Source organism: Fringilla coelebs, assembly GCF_963513975.1.
Source record: "Fringilla coelebs genome assembly, chromosome: 3".
NCBI lineage: Eukaryota > Metazoa > Chordata > Aves > Passeriformes > Fringillidae > Fringilla > Fringilla coelebs.
In genome coordinates this window covers 40,203,068-40,217,289 of record NC_140030.1, presented here as the reverse complement: position 1 = coordinate 40,217,289, position 14,222 = coordinate 40,203,068, and the positions used below count along the sequence as shown (strand labels likewise).

Below are 14,222 nucleotides of genomic sequence, written 5' to 3'. Positions count from 1 at the left end.
CATCATAAAATGTATATACATTTGTGTATACAGCTTCATTTTTATGTTGGTATGCTACCAGTAGATATTGTCTAATAACTTGAATTCAAGTTTTGGTTTAGGAAACTTGGACTGGCTGAGTGCAAGTTTCATACATTTATACACTTTGAGATGTATAAAAGTGGACAATTTTTCTTAATTGTCTATAGAGGAAGCTCGTTAGAGGTGAATGAAGACCCAGAAACTGTGGGATTTGGGGTGTTTTTGGTGTAATGCGTTTTGCTTGGGTTTTTTTTTCCCCAACAGTGTTTTTTGCACTGGGGAGACTCTGGTCATGCCATCCTCTGTCATTTCTCCTTCTGTTCTTTTATGCTGTTACTGTTATTATTTTTTCTGTTGGCTTTGGGGTTTTTTGTTTGGCGGGGTTTTTTTGATGGTTTTTTTTTGGGGGGGAGGGGATATTGATGGCCTCTTTGTTTGATTTTGGGGTTTTTTACTGTGGAGGCTTTTTTAACCTTGAGGCTGCATTGCCCATATTCCCTAATTTTCTAAGCATAAACTGTGTGGCATCTTCCACAAACTGGGCTTAATTGCCCTTTATTGTGAATTGTCTTTAATTATTTGTAATTTAACAGTGCGTATTAAAACTGGAAAGGCCATACCTTCTTTCTGTTAAAATTGGTACTGTGATTTCCATTCCTGATTTAGGATGAAAGGTTAAAACCTGGAAATGTGTTTATGAACTGCAAATCTGTAAGAAGGAAAGAATGATCATGCAAGTTGAGCAATTTTAATAACTTAAAATCCCTCTCTTTGTCTTTAGATCTTTAAAAGCAGAAAGTCCCTAAATAGAGAATGCTTACAATCCAAAGTAAAATCAGACTTTCCAAAAAAATTAGGAATTATTTGGGTTTTCTAATCTGCAGATTTGTTTAACAAAATTTAAATGCAGTGAAGGTGTGTTAATTCAGTCCATGAATACGTCACTGAAAAACTCATGACCGCGTCTGTTCGCTAGAGGGGTGTGGGATGCTTATGCTTCTTCTGTTTGCCAGTTTGCAAATCCTTCTGGAGGCCGTGGCAGGCTGCTTGTTGTCATGTGGCAAAGTGAAGCAACTTCTTGCACATTTACACCGTGTAAAGTTGCAGTCCAGGTCTGACTGTTACACTGAAGGTTGTCCCAAGTTTCCCTTGGTTTTGCATGTTACTATGTGGTGGGGGAGAGGAACCCAGTCCAGAGTGTATTTTTAGAGGGACCTTGCAAAATAGAATTACTACACTTCTGCTTCTTAGCGGAATTTAGAAAGTGAGGAAAGGTTATTCCCAGGTGAAATACAGAAATCTGTGTGAAGCACACATTTATACTGGGTTTCTTATATTTAATGCCCTAATCCAAATACAGTGATACTGATTACTTTTATCATTTGGGCTTTTTTCCTGTATCTCACTCTGATAGATACTCTGTATTTAGCCTTATAAAAGATAATTTTTTTTTGCCCCAGGCAATGTATTATTTACATAAGCCAAAAAAAAACCATGTAGAATGGGAAAAAGGATTCCTGTTGTTCTTATTTTAAAATAGGAATCTGAAACACAGTGACAGGAAGTTACTTTCCCAAGATTAAATGGTACTTTTGCTTTAGACCCCACCTGGGAGAAGAGAATTTCCAAGTCTTGATTTGTAAATCATGAGACCATCCTGTGCACGCTTCTCTTGATGTTTCCAGTAGTCTTTATGTTCAAACTGTTAGCTCTGCTTTGCATTTCTGAGTTACTCTGAGTTTGTCCAGGGATCCCTGTTCTCGCACAAAAAAAATCTTATCAGTGACATCAGGGCCTTCTCACCCACCACAGTATTATAATCTGTCATAGACAGGTGATGGTAACCATCCCTTTAGGTCCTGTTCCCCTCCTTGAATTGGAACCTCAAAATATTTTTTGAACATTATAAGGTAAAACAGTCTGTGATATGAGTTTGTGAAGTCAGTAGAATTACATGAGGACTCTGTTGTCCTGTTTTGTTGATTAAACATATGATGCAATGGCTTTGTGGCACATGCTTTCTTTTAATTAACTGTGATCAGAGGTGGGAGTGCAATGTGTCATAATGATGGTTATTCATGTGCCCTGTAGCAAAAATTGCCTCTAAGCCTATGTCATCTGTGGAAGATTTTTCTATTTTTTAATGTGGTCTGCATGGCTGTAAGGTTGTTATGAAAGCTTTTAAAATTCCAAATAGGTTCACACTTGCTTCTTTTTATTTTTTCCCCCTTTAGCTCATAAAACGCAATTTCAAATATGCAATGATTCATATATATTGAATATATATTTCACATACATGAAAACCACATTTTTAAACTAGAAAGTTTTGGACAGGTTTCTTAGAGACTGTTCTGAGGGATGTACAGTGCGTGTCTCTTTCCATATTCCCCCGTTCAGCTCCCACTTCACTCTTCTGAAAAGTAGGATTTGTATATTCAAAACTCAAATGGGACCTGATGAAAAAATTTGCCACTTCTGAACATTGCAGGGGTCAATTTTAATATCCTGTAGGCTAAGGTAATATAGGCAGAGTTACTTGGGGCTAAGAATTCTTGCCTTTGAATAGAATAATCTGAAATGACTATGTGGCAAGATATGCAAACATGGACTTCCAGCTACGAAGCCTAATATGGCTTTTCCAGGTACTCAGCTGCTAGTCCTTTCAAAAGTTTCTTCCTGCAAACTCAGCTCAAGTTTTTGGTTTTAGCAACAATTCTATGCACTTTGAGGTCTCTGGGTTCTGCTGATTTCTAGGATTCTCTGGGTGTGGGGGGAGGATGTGTTAAGACACACGGTTTGGAGTCGAAGATATAGGTTCTATGTATGTTTTGACAGGGACAGATTGTAAACAATGGTAAACAGGTGCTGTGCCATATTGCCAGTGCAGTAGGGAATACTGTTTGGATATAAATCTATTGGGATTTGAATGAAGCAAGTCTGTTAAAATATAGATACAGTTGTAACTAAAAACAATGCAGCAGGTGGTTAGTGTCCTTTTCTGAGTTTGGACTGAACTTGGGTGCACTCTTGTAATCAATCCCAGTCGGTGTCAGGAGTTTGCCCTAGATTACTCCAAGATCTTGTAAGGTGATCTGCATACTGCAGACGAGCTGGAACTTTGGCAGTAAACACCTGTTGTATAAAACATGTGTCCTTGGTTTATGGTACTGCTAAAAACATATTCTAAGCAGGCTGATTCAAACATTCACTATTCTTATAGACATTTAGCATAATTCTAATATCTACTTATTGCTGCCAAAACTGGTCTTTTAGCTTGCCTTGAAATCTGCAGTAGGATGTTGCCTGTGTGTAGATATTCACATAACATCAGGCTCTAAAATGCAGTCAAAAATTGAATGTACATAATTGCCAGATTTGTCTGGAAATGCTGATTGTTCCTAACCCTGAGTTTACCTCTTATTGAAGGGCTATCTTTACTCCTTGACTGTCTGTTGATGCAATGTCCTCCTGATAGGATGCTAGCTCTGGTTTCATGATACAGAGCCTTTGGCATCAGTAGCAGCTTAAATCCTGTTTACCACCCTAGGCATTGTATGCCCTCTGCTGTTCTGGCACAATTTTTGGTGTCCATTTCCTGTGACCTAAGTCAGGCCTTACTCCCTTTTTCATTCTTTCTTCCTCTCCTAAAGCTCTGTGTTGAGTCACCATTCTGGCTCCGAGTCCCACAAACAGAAGTACCAGAACAACTGAGTAGTGGCATGCTGTAGCTGTGAGGGCAGAAAGAGGAGCTCAGGATGAGGAAGAAGCAGTGGGAATTTCTTAACTGACACGGGTCAAGTTCTTGAATCATGAAATGACAGCTTTAGTGTAACTTTCTGTAGATCTGTTCTTTCAGTTGTATTTGTTCCATAAACAGTCTATGGGCTGTGACTTGCTATCATTGTCTGTCTTTCAGTATTCTCTTTTTCTTGTGGTGTAAATGTAAAGTCACCAAGTAGTCAGATAGTGTTGGAGGAGTATTAGTGCATTGTTTAAAAGAATTAATTTTTAAAATTATCTTGGTACTTTCTGGAGTTCTGTGTGAAACTGTCACCAAGCCACACCATTAACCAGTTTAATCAGTAGCAGAGGAGGATGGAGCACAATGGTATTGCTGCTGGAAAGTAGTTATAGTTCAATTACCAAAGCATAAAATGCTCTTTATTGTAAATTCTAAGCTGATGTTTAAAGGACAGCTATCTGTAAAATAATGTACAAGGCTTAACAGCTGTGGTAGTGGAGGGAACAAATAAGGCAGGACAATGATGGAAGTACTATGTTCACACATCTACCTGTCTACAGAGGCTATATACGTAGCTGTATGTAAGAGGTCATTGTTGAATCTCCTAGAAATGTAAGTATATTGGCCTTGTTGCCTTTTTTTTTTCTGCTGAGAAAATGGCTTTAGTTGCAAAGCCTTCTTACCCTTTTCTTTCCCGCTTTGCATAAATAGATGGAAAAGAAACAAGTAAGAAAATGTGAGATTATACATTTTTTCTTCCTTCTTACTCCTTATAGCTTCCTTTTTACAGAACATTAAAGAAAGAAACTGTAAGGCATACTGCTTGGGCTAATAAAAAATGCCTGATTCTTTTGCATCTCCATTAAAAGTGAAGGTAAATGAGTCACCTGAAGTGGTTCAAGTTGCATACTTCTTATTTTTATTAGCTTTCTGAGGGCTAATTTTTAGGACAGATATCAATTACATTCATGTAACAGAAAAGCTCTTTTTGGTGATGACTACTGTATTCTGTCATAAAGTTAAATATTTCTGGAAATATTTTGTCTGCTTACTTTTTGTGTTACTACATAGTGCTTCCTGTAAGGGATACAAATGCTATTTCATGTTGATAATTATTTTTCAGAAACAGAAGGAATCCAATTGGAAATTTGTGGAGGAACTCCTTAAAAAATCCACTGATGCTCAAGTAAGTGTATAAAGGAAAGAATAATGAACAAGGAAAGTGTCAGGGATGCTTTCAGGAAAAGACATTGCATGAAACAAAGTCCAACTAACAAGTGTATTTTTGGAGTTGTAGTGTTTTTATCACTGGTAAATGAACAACCTTGACATAGCTAAACTATGACAGTGTACAGTTCCCTCCTTGTTAGCAGTTCCACTTGCTTTAAAGTGCTTGTGCTTGATGCTAAATTGTCAGATAAAGAAAAAAGATAATTATCCTGGAAGGGTAGTATATGGCTTCTTAGACAAGATGTATTCAGAATAAGAACTGGATGCTTAGAAAATGTAAATCAGATACTGACTGTAAGGATATCAAGTTGAGGAGACATGATGAAGGAGATAGTCAGTTGCATTGAAAATTCAGCTATATCCTCATCACAGCAGGAAGGTGACTTGCCTTGCTGAGCAATTTGTCTTACAGGCTTGAATCAAACTCTTACTGATAAGGTTCTAGTTTCTGAGCACTCATTTCATACCTTATCATTTTTCTTTCTGCAGAACTGTTAATGCAATGCTTCATGGCCCAGAGGTCAGAATTGACCTCCTTTTAATATGCTTTTAAATATGCTGTTCATCAAGTTTTTAAAATAAGTTACATTGTAGCTCTGTAAATTTGTTCTGAAGTTCATTGGTACAAATTGCAAATGTTGTATCAGCAATGCCTGTAAAAATAATTTATTTAGTTATGTTTAAGACAAGAATGAACATGTTTATTTTTTCATTTGGTATATGAAATAAAGAAAGACCCTGCAGAGTTCTGTTGTTGAAAGCAGAAGGGGAATCAGTTCTTTCAGTTTTTAAAATTATTATAACTGTCTTGCTCATGGAGTAGCAACAACTGTAGTTAAAGCTGGAATACTGAACAATACTTGTTACAACTTTTCGAGAGAAAATATTTGTGGCTGTTAGGAGAGTTGAAATGATAGCATGAATTTTCAGATTTTTAATACTCTAAACATAAACTCTGATGCTTGGCTATGTAGTTGTAGTCTATCAGCTTAAAAGATTAAGTCTTTTTGAACGATTTTACAGTATATGACTGAAAATACAAATTGTGCATATACATCAAAACCCCAAGTGATGACATTACTTATTGGATGCTTACCATTCTGTGAGAGAAAATGGAGAGATTTAGATAAGATGCATAAAACTGAGTAGCTTATTAGCCACCTTCCTGTTTGCATCTTCTGTGTGGCAGCAACCTGAGACACGCATTTGTAGTTAATGTTCTTTTCCTCAAAATCATCCCCTTTTCTTGTGAGTGTTTATTATTTTGAATAAAGATTACTTTGAAACAGAACATACATAAAATATGCAGTTTTTGATGCTTCTGTTAAAAAAGTATTGAACTGTAGACAGTTTAGAAAGGCAGCTAAGTGGCCAAGTTCAGAAGACTTGCATATTGAGTCAGTCATGACACAGTAATATGAAGCAAATATGTGGTTTAATTTCCAAAGGCAACCACTGTTGGAATTAAACCAAACCCTCATTTGCCAAAGACATGGTTGTAACTATTACCAACCATCTAAGGAGCCATCTAGTTTATTTCCTTTTTTTATTTGTTCCTTATTTTTTCTTGCATTATGGAGTTAGCTGCCCGAGGGAAGTGCTCCTTGGGGAACATTAATTCCTGTATGTGCATGCACGAGTGAATGGAGTACTTTATTAAAACACACATCCTGCTCCCTATTCCTGCACAGCAGCCTTCTTGACAGTATCTAGGAAGGAGAATTCTTTTGCCAGTAGACATGTCCATCTTCTCTGTGGATCTGTCAGCTTCAAGTGGCCACTCCTACCTTTTATCTTATCCTTTTACATCTCTTAAGTATTTTTGAGTCTAGAAAATGTAATAATGAGAAGCACAATGAGATATCAAGAAGTCAGTAGTGAAACAGAGCATTGAAAAGTGGGAAAAAGCAAACCTGATAATAGTACTCTTTGAATGAACAGCAGGACAGAATTGATGATACTGCCTATTAACACTTGGCATGACTTTGTTAGTTAATCCTATCTGAGCCATCCTTTTCAGCATATAGCCTGTTATCTACTAAAGATGCACAGCAGTAGCTGTGCAAAATAAAAGAAATAATAGTGCTGAATTGCCTGTTTGCTAGAAAGGGTAGGAGTTGGTAGTTAAAAACTTCATTTTTAGGTATATGGCAACTTAAAAACTAACCATATTTAGTACTGTGTTAATCAGCCTCATAATCTTGTGCTTGTTGCTCCCCAATTTCCCTATAGCTTGTAAACTTCTGTGCATGCTCAGAAGAATGGCAATTTACACTGAATAGGGGGATATGAAGAAGAAATAAAGTATAGTTTTGTGTGTTCAAAAGCATCTGAAAAAGGTGCAGAACCTTTACCTTTGTCAGGTAAATTGATAATGTCCTACCAATGACTGTTGATGTCTCTTCATGTGAGCTTCAAATTCTATACTGTGAAAAGATGATTCAGTTGGTGTTGTTGCAGCCACTGAGGGTAACAGAGCATCATGAAGCAGCAGAAGCTGGAGTTAGCTTTAACATCCTTAGGACAGCTAAGTATTGGGATACAAAAATGCCTAACCAGTGCTCAATTTTGGTAGTTTCAGTAATACTGTTGTGTTTAGTGGTCCACATGCAGGTAGTAGAGAACCTAAGGCATGTTAGTCCAGGATGTGCTTGATTTTGGATGTGTTGGCGACCTCTAGAAGATTCTGCATGTCCAGGTGAAGGTGGTTGAGGGGTGCCCCAATAATGCCCTGTTCCCTACAGGGGTTCCTTTAGGATTCAGTCAGCCTGCTGCTGAGCAAGGAAAAGATGTGAAGCTGCTGTTCATCCTGTGGGATCAATAGTGGTGGGAACCAAAAGCATCCTCTGATAGGAGCAGTCATGGATACCTGGGCAAATGTAGTGGGCTTCTGCCTTGGATATATCCTTTCAGCTTCAAACAGTTGACCAACAGCTGAGTTTTTCAGCCACAAATTGCTCTCTTTTTAAATTCCAGGTAGATAAGAGTTGAAGAAAATTGCTCATGTGAAAAAACTCCCAGCTCTATCACAAAAAAAGGGCATCTTTGGGGAAACTAGTTGTATGAGGTGTTTCCTACCTTTTCTGTAATTTGGAATTCTTGTCTAAAAGAAGAAAAAAAGCTGGATTACAATTCTTTTTGTACTACAAAATGGAAGTTGTTGTAGTAGTAATATTATCATAATTGTATTTGTCTAGTAGGCAACATCAAACTGACTAGATTTATGGGTTGTCAGTATAAGAGGAATTTGTGTTTATGAAGTTTTATTGTGAGAATCAAAAGCTTTTTAGTTTGCAAGAAGTCATAGCAATCTGTCATATTAGACTTCTCATTTTAGAAAAAAAATGCTTTGTGCTGTTTCATTTCTGCCTCAATTTTGTTATACTTTCACTGTGGTTTTTGTTTAATTCTACCTTAAGAGAGATAGAGAAGTATTTCTTTGGTTTCTAGGAAAACCAATTTTGTTACTACAGTAGGAGGTCATAAGAGAAAAATGTTATGTTTAGATAGTACTATCATTTTGATAGTATCAGGTGTTCCTCCCTTCTGTGATAAATTAAAAGCTGACTACCTCAAGAGTTCTGATAGTATTTCCAGCAGTGCAAGAGACCATTTTAAGCAAAAGAGCAATGAGAGAATCCATTAATCCCAGGGATATTTGAAGTCTGGATACTCTTTTATATTAAATTTGAGATAAAGCCTTCAGTGCTATCTTGGTTTTGGAAACTGTTCTAAAACTACAGTTGGACAGATAAATAATGGTTCAAATTGAAGCTGCTCAACTGCTGTGTTTATTGTTGAATTAATTTAACTGAAGCAGTCATTGTTTGTTGAATTATGTCCTTAACATAACCCTAGATTCAAAATACAACCTCAAGAGTAAGCATTCCCTTTCTGGGAATTTTTGAATGGTGTTTGTTTTGGTTTTTTTGTTTAATTTTTGTTTGGTTTTTTTACAACTTTGTAACTGGGTAGATCCCTCTAGAGAAATAGGTATTTTCAGCTGTAAGATTTTTTTGTTTTACTCAAGATTCTTGCTTTTATTCATTAAAAACAAGAGCAATTTTTCTGTCCTTTGTTTCTTGTGCAAGATTGGGGTTGTTTTGGGACGTCTGTTGAATTAATAGATATGTCATATATTAAAAAAATACTTGAGTATCACCTTTCATTTGTAGGCATTTTTATGGCATTTGAATTACTAATCTGGATATTTTTAATGAGTCTTTACTGGAAAGTTACTTTCCTATTTCATTGGGTTTTGTATCTTACACATAATGTCTTGAATATATAGTTTTCTATGACAACTGAAAATGTCTTTTCAATTTTCAAGTTGTTTTAGGAGTGTACCACTTTAGAAGCCATATGTCCTACATTAATTGTTCATGAGAAGAGAAGGCAGATGTGCTTAGAAGTTCTTGTAGGTGATTGTATACTTGTTTGCAGTGCTGTGATAAAGTGTAGCAAGTCAAGTTTTCCACATGAAGGTAGAGACGAGTTAGACTCATTTATGTGGCGTTGAAAACAGGGAAAAAAACTGCTCAAAGACATAGTAAGTCATAAGAAGTAGCACTGTGAGTAAATCATAGAATCATGTAATGGTTTGGTTTGGAAGGGACCATAAAGATCATCTACTTCCCATATCCCTGCCGTGGGGTAGAGGTATTAGACTGACTCACACCTGTAAAAGTCTACTCTTAAGATAGCTGCACACAAGTTGGTCCATTAAGGCACTTTTGCAGGCAGTGGAGACAATAAAGCCCTTACAGGAATTATCACCCTAAAATAGATGCCTAGGCTGGGTTAAACACATGATTTTAGTTCAGAGCATGGAGCTCTTAATATCCTGCCTTCCATGAAAGTTCTGTTTCGTTACCAAAAGCTGGATGAGAATGATTCTACTTTCATTATCCCACAGTTACCACCCAAATGCTTCACTGTGTTCAAGTTGTTTGGTGTTTCCTCTTTTCTTTCCTATGAAGCTTTTCAGAAGTCTTTTCCAGCCCAAATGATTCTGTGATTCTATGATTCTGCGATGAAGCAGCATTGGCTGGTTTGCAGGGTGCAATTGTCAGCTTTTGTCTTCGTGTTCATTGCTTGTATTACAAGATGCATTTACTCAACAGCATAGAATATAAATATAATTTATATTAGGAAAGTACTTTGAATAGTCTGGTAGTACTGGTTTTATGTATCCTACAATTAATTTCTTACTTCCTGTTCAAGACTGGTGTGTTGGAGGAGCACTTACGAATGCATCTTCAGTGCTGTTTGACTTTGTGTAGTTTCTGGGATTTGAACCTATCAGTTGTCACCATACTCTGGGATTATTACAGCAAGAATCTGGTAAGTAGATGAATATATAAAAATGTAGAATTGCATGTAGACAGTCCTTGATTTTTGCAGATTAATTCTGATTTTTCTGTAGCCAAGCTTCATTGCTATACTTGGATAAAACTATCTAATCAATGACAGTATCCTTAAATTTGCTATGTTTGTGTAATGAAATCATGTTTAAATTTGTTATGGTCCGTTACGTTATGAAATTATAGAATATGATAATATATTTAAAGTCCTATTTTTCATCAAGACTACTCAGTTTAAGATCTTGTAAAAATACTTTGCACACAGTTACAATGCATTTTTATTGTTTTAGCCATGGTAGGAACATATCCCTTTGTTCCTGTGAAGGAGTGCATCTTACTGCCTTTGTAATATTGGCATTTATTGCTATTTATAATATTTTCTGTTTTCATCTGTTCTTTTAGAACAGCTGCTTTACTGTTCCTTGGCTTGGTCTGAAGGATCTGGCAAATATTAGTAAGACTTCTTTGTCAATGCTTGAGTTGGTGAAACGCTGCTGCTGTGAACAGCAGGTCCCTTCTCTGTACAACTCCAGCAACAGTTACTTCATTTTCCTCAGCATCTTGGCACGGATTATGAAAGAAGAAAACAATGGTGTGCATCCTTGGAAACAAATTAAAGGACGGTATGGATGTTATTTAGTTTGTCTCATTTTGTAGCAAGTGTAGTGGGTTAGGGGCCCTTCCAGCCACATGTGAAGCAGAGGGCACTCTGCTCATGTAAAGGGAGTGAGGGATCCAGGATGACTCCTAATTTGAAGAAAGCAGTTGTTTGCTGAAGTTTGTGTTGCCAGCTGAGGCTGTAACTGGGTCCAAGAATCACCTTGGCATCCATAGAGTGGGATGATTTACCTCATGCCACTGGCCAGGAATTTGGTAGACTGGCAACCAGTGCTGTGGTACAACCCAGTTGCCAGACAGATAATGTAATTAAAGCACAAAAATTGTGTTTGAGCTGCAGGTGAGCCATGTGTTGTTCAAGAACACGCAGACTGACACTTGCTAGACCTGCATTTTCATTTAAATATTTTCTTTTCAGTGGTTTTCAAAATTTCTCATAATATTTTTGTGAGGATTTTAATATTTCACTTAATCTTGGAACATACTAATTAAGTACAGTCATGACATAAAAAACCATAAAATATATATGCTCTAAATGAAACCCTTGATGTTTTAGATGCATACTAATCCATAAGACTTTTCTTATAGTAATGAGACAGCAGTTGTAATGATTAGTACATACTTGTTAAAATTTTTTTCATTAGATAGAGAAAACAGAAATAGTTCTGGTTTAGGCTTTTGAGTTTTTTAAAAAGATTTTGTTAAGTATTAATATAATTAATTAAAATTTTATTAAACATTAGTAAGATCTTCATGTACACAAGTAATAAACATTAAAAAATGCCCACATGTATACACACCTTACGAAGTTGTGGTGTTTTTCTTCCAGAAAAGAAGGATTATCTTGGCTATCAGAAAAGAACAGTATGCCTAATGTCTATGTGCACTTCAGAAGTTGTTATAGTCACTAAAGTTTGGCTTTATGAATCTCTGCAACTACTCACAGACAAATATGTTGTTGGATTCCGTATCAGTGTCTTGCTATTTTTTTAAAATTTTAATTAGCCTACTCTGTTCTTACTGAAATAAAATTATACTTACTGTGCTCTTGTTACTTTCCCTAATTTAAGAGGGGGAGTAATAACATACAACACACAGTGCATCAATCTGCTGAACCAGTTTTCTTCATTTCTACCTTGAAAAAATCAATTACACAAGCAGCAAAATTTAACAGCCTACAGCTATGATTTTGGGATGAACTCTGTTTTCAGTAGCTAACCAAGCATTAATTGATGCATGAAAAACATAAATGCCTGTCAGTAGTAATTTACTACTAAACAACATTAATTGGATTTGCTGTAATTTTTGGTGGCTAGATTTGATAACCTCAGCACCACTTCCAACTATTTTCCAGGTGACAGAATAGGAAAACAGCATTTATGGATGTTTAACTACTATAGGTGGAACTTATTTTAAATTAAAGGTGAAAGATATAGCCAGAGTTTTAAACACAATAATCATAAAGTTATGCCATTTTCATCTTGCTCCTCTGTTGTAGGAATGGTGATTTTTAAATAAAACTCCACATCCAAGCAAAGGTTCCAGAAAAGATCTCTTTGTATAAGCTTTTTCCTTTTTGGCAACCATTTTAAAGTTTCAAAGTTGCAGTGCTTGTCACCATCAGCTGTTTATGACTTGAGCATTGTCCTGTAAGCAATGCAGATAAAGTTTCATAACATCTTCCTACCTGGAGAGAGGTTTGTCTTTCAAATGCCTCAGTTTCTGTCTTCTTTCAAAAGTGTCCATACCATAGGTGAGCAGTACAAGTTGATTAAGACTTTGGCAAAGCATTGTGGAGAAAAGGAATTTCCCAACAGAAATCTTCCTTTTACTGCAGTGATGGTTTGGTAGGTGAGACTTTGATCACTGCAGCTTGCAGCACTATAACATAATAGCAGAAACCAGTAGCTGATTTCCAGGTGGAAATTAGGAAGTTTCCAGGAAAGAAGTTGGTGTGCAGGAATGGTTTGCTGCTGCAAAGAGATGCCACTTGACAGCTGCCTTTCCTAGGAGCCCTCATGGGTTAAACTTAATTGATTTGAAGGCCCGTATGGAGGACATCCATCACAGACAGAGTGCAGAATCTGCTCATAACATTGTGCTCAGTTTGGTAGTAGAGGTTAGATAAGGGGGAAGGGTTAGGCTGCACCTCCAATTGAAAACAATGTATGCTTTAAATTAAAAGCAGAAACTGAAAGAGCATGTTTGTTCCAGTAACCATAAGAGTAATGAGAAAAAAGAGTATTTAAAATTTAAGGGTTACTGGAAGTGGGTAACCATAAACTAAAAGCATGAAAATACAATTTCAGTCACTCAAGAAGATAAAATATTGCATACTTTAAGAAACTTTCTCTTTCCTGTTTTTCTTTTGTTTGTTTTTCTAATGTAGAATTTATTCCAAGTTCCATCGGAAAAGAATGCAGGAGCTGACAGAAGTGGGGCTGCAGAACTTTTTTAGCCTGTTCCTCGTGCTGGCAATTCTTGTGGAGACAGAAGATATCGTCAGTCGGGTGTTGGATCTTTTGGAGTTCCTGACTCCATCCTCCATCACCATGGCTCGGAGAGCTCTCATCTGGAGAGGTCATTTTGCTTTTCTCTTAATTTATGTTGAGAAGAATATGGACATTAGTGCCCTGGCTGAGAAAATCTCAAATGCTTTCCGTGAGAAGGCAAAGGAGTTTTTAGTAAGCAAAAACGACCACACACAGAGACAAAATCTCTGGACTCTGCTATCAACCTACATTGATGGGGTCCAGGAAGTGTTTGAGACCAGCTGCTACTTGAGCCTGTCTGAGGAAAAGTTGCTCAATGATGGCTTTACCATGCTGCTGCCTGCGTGTCGAGGAGCTGAGCTGAGCATGGTGCTGAATTTTCTTCAGGTGGTTCTAGCCAGACTTCGGTAAGTAACTTAGTTAAGTTGTGGATTTAAACTAACATTTTGTTTTTAGGGTTAAACTGTAGTTCCTATTAATTATTTTACCAAAATTGAGTAAATGGAAAGAGAAATCTCTGAAGGGCTATGAATGATATATTAAATTTCAAAATTCAGTAATACCTCACTGAATACAGAATCTTTGAAATGTTTCCTTATTATTTCAGGAGATTAGGTTTGACATCCTGATGTTTCGTTATGAACTAGTGTTTCTTTAGAAAGTGATCCAGTTGCTTCTATTTCAGAAAATATCAGCTTTTCTTTGGTACAGGAAACTTGGAAATTATTGTCTGTGTTAATTGCATTAATTGGAGGG

General features: G+C 36.6%; 1 protein-coding gene across 1 annotated transcript in view; it reads left to right on the top strand.

Annotated features, from left to right (window-relative positions):
- Positions 1-14,222, top strand: part of MMS22L (MMS22 like, DNA repair protein) — a gene marked incomplete at both ends in the record, with an annotated part of 87,215 nt that overhangs the window by 17,544 nt on the left and 55,449 nt on the right. The window contains 4 exons of the mRNA XM_084202840.1: positions 4,887-4,949; positions 10,217-10,336; positions 10,759-10,979; positions 13,364-13,873. Of these exons, the coding sequence (XP_084058966.1) occupies positions 4,887-4,949; positions 10,217-10,336; positions 10,759-10,979; positions 13,364-13,873 (914 nt within the window). The remainder of the gene's footprint in view (positions 1-4,886; positions 4,950-10,216; positions 10,337-10,758; positions 10,980-13,363; positions 13,874-14,222) is intronic.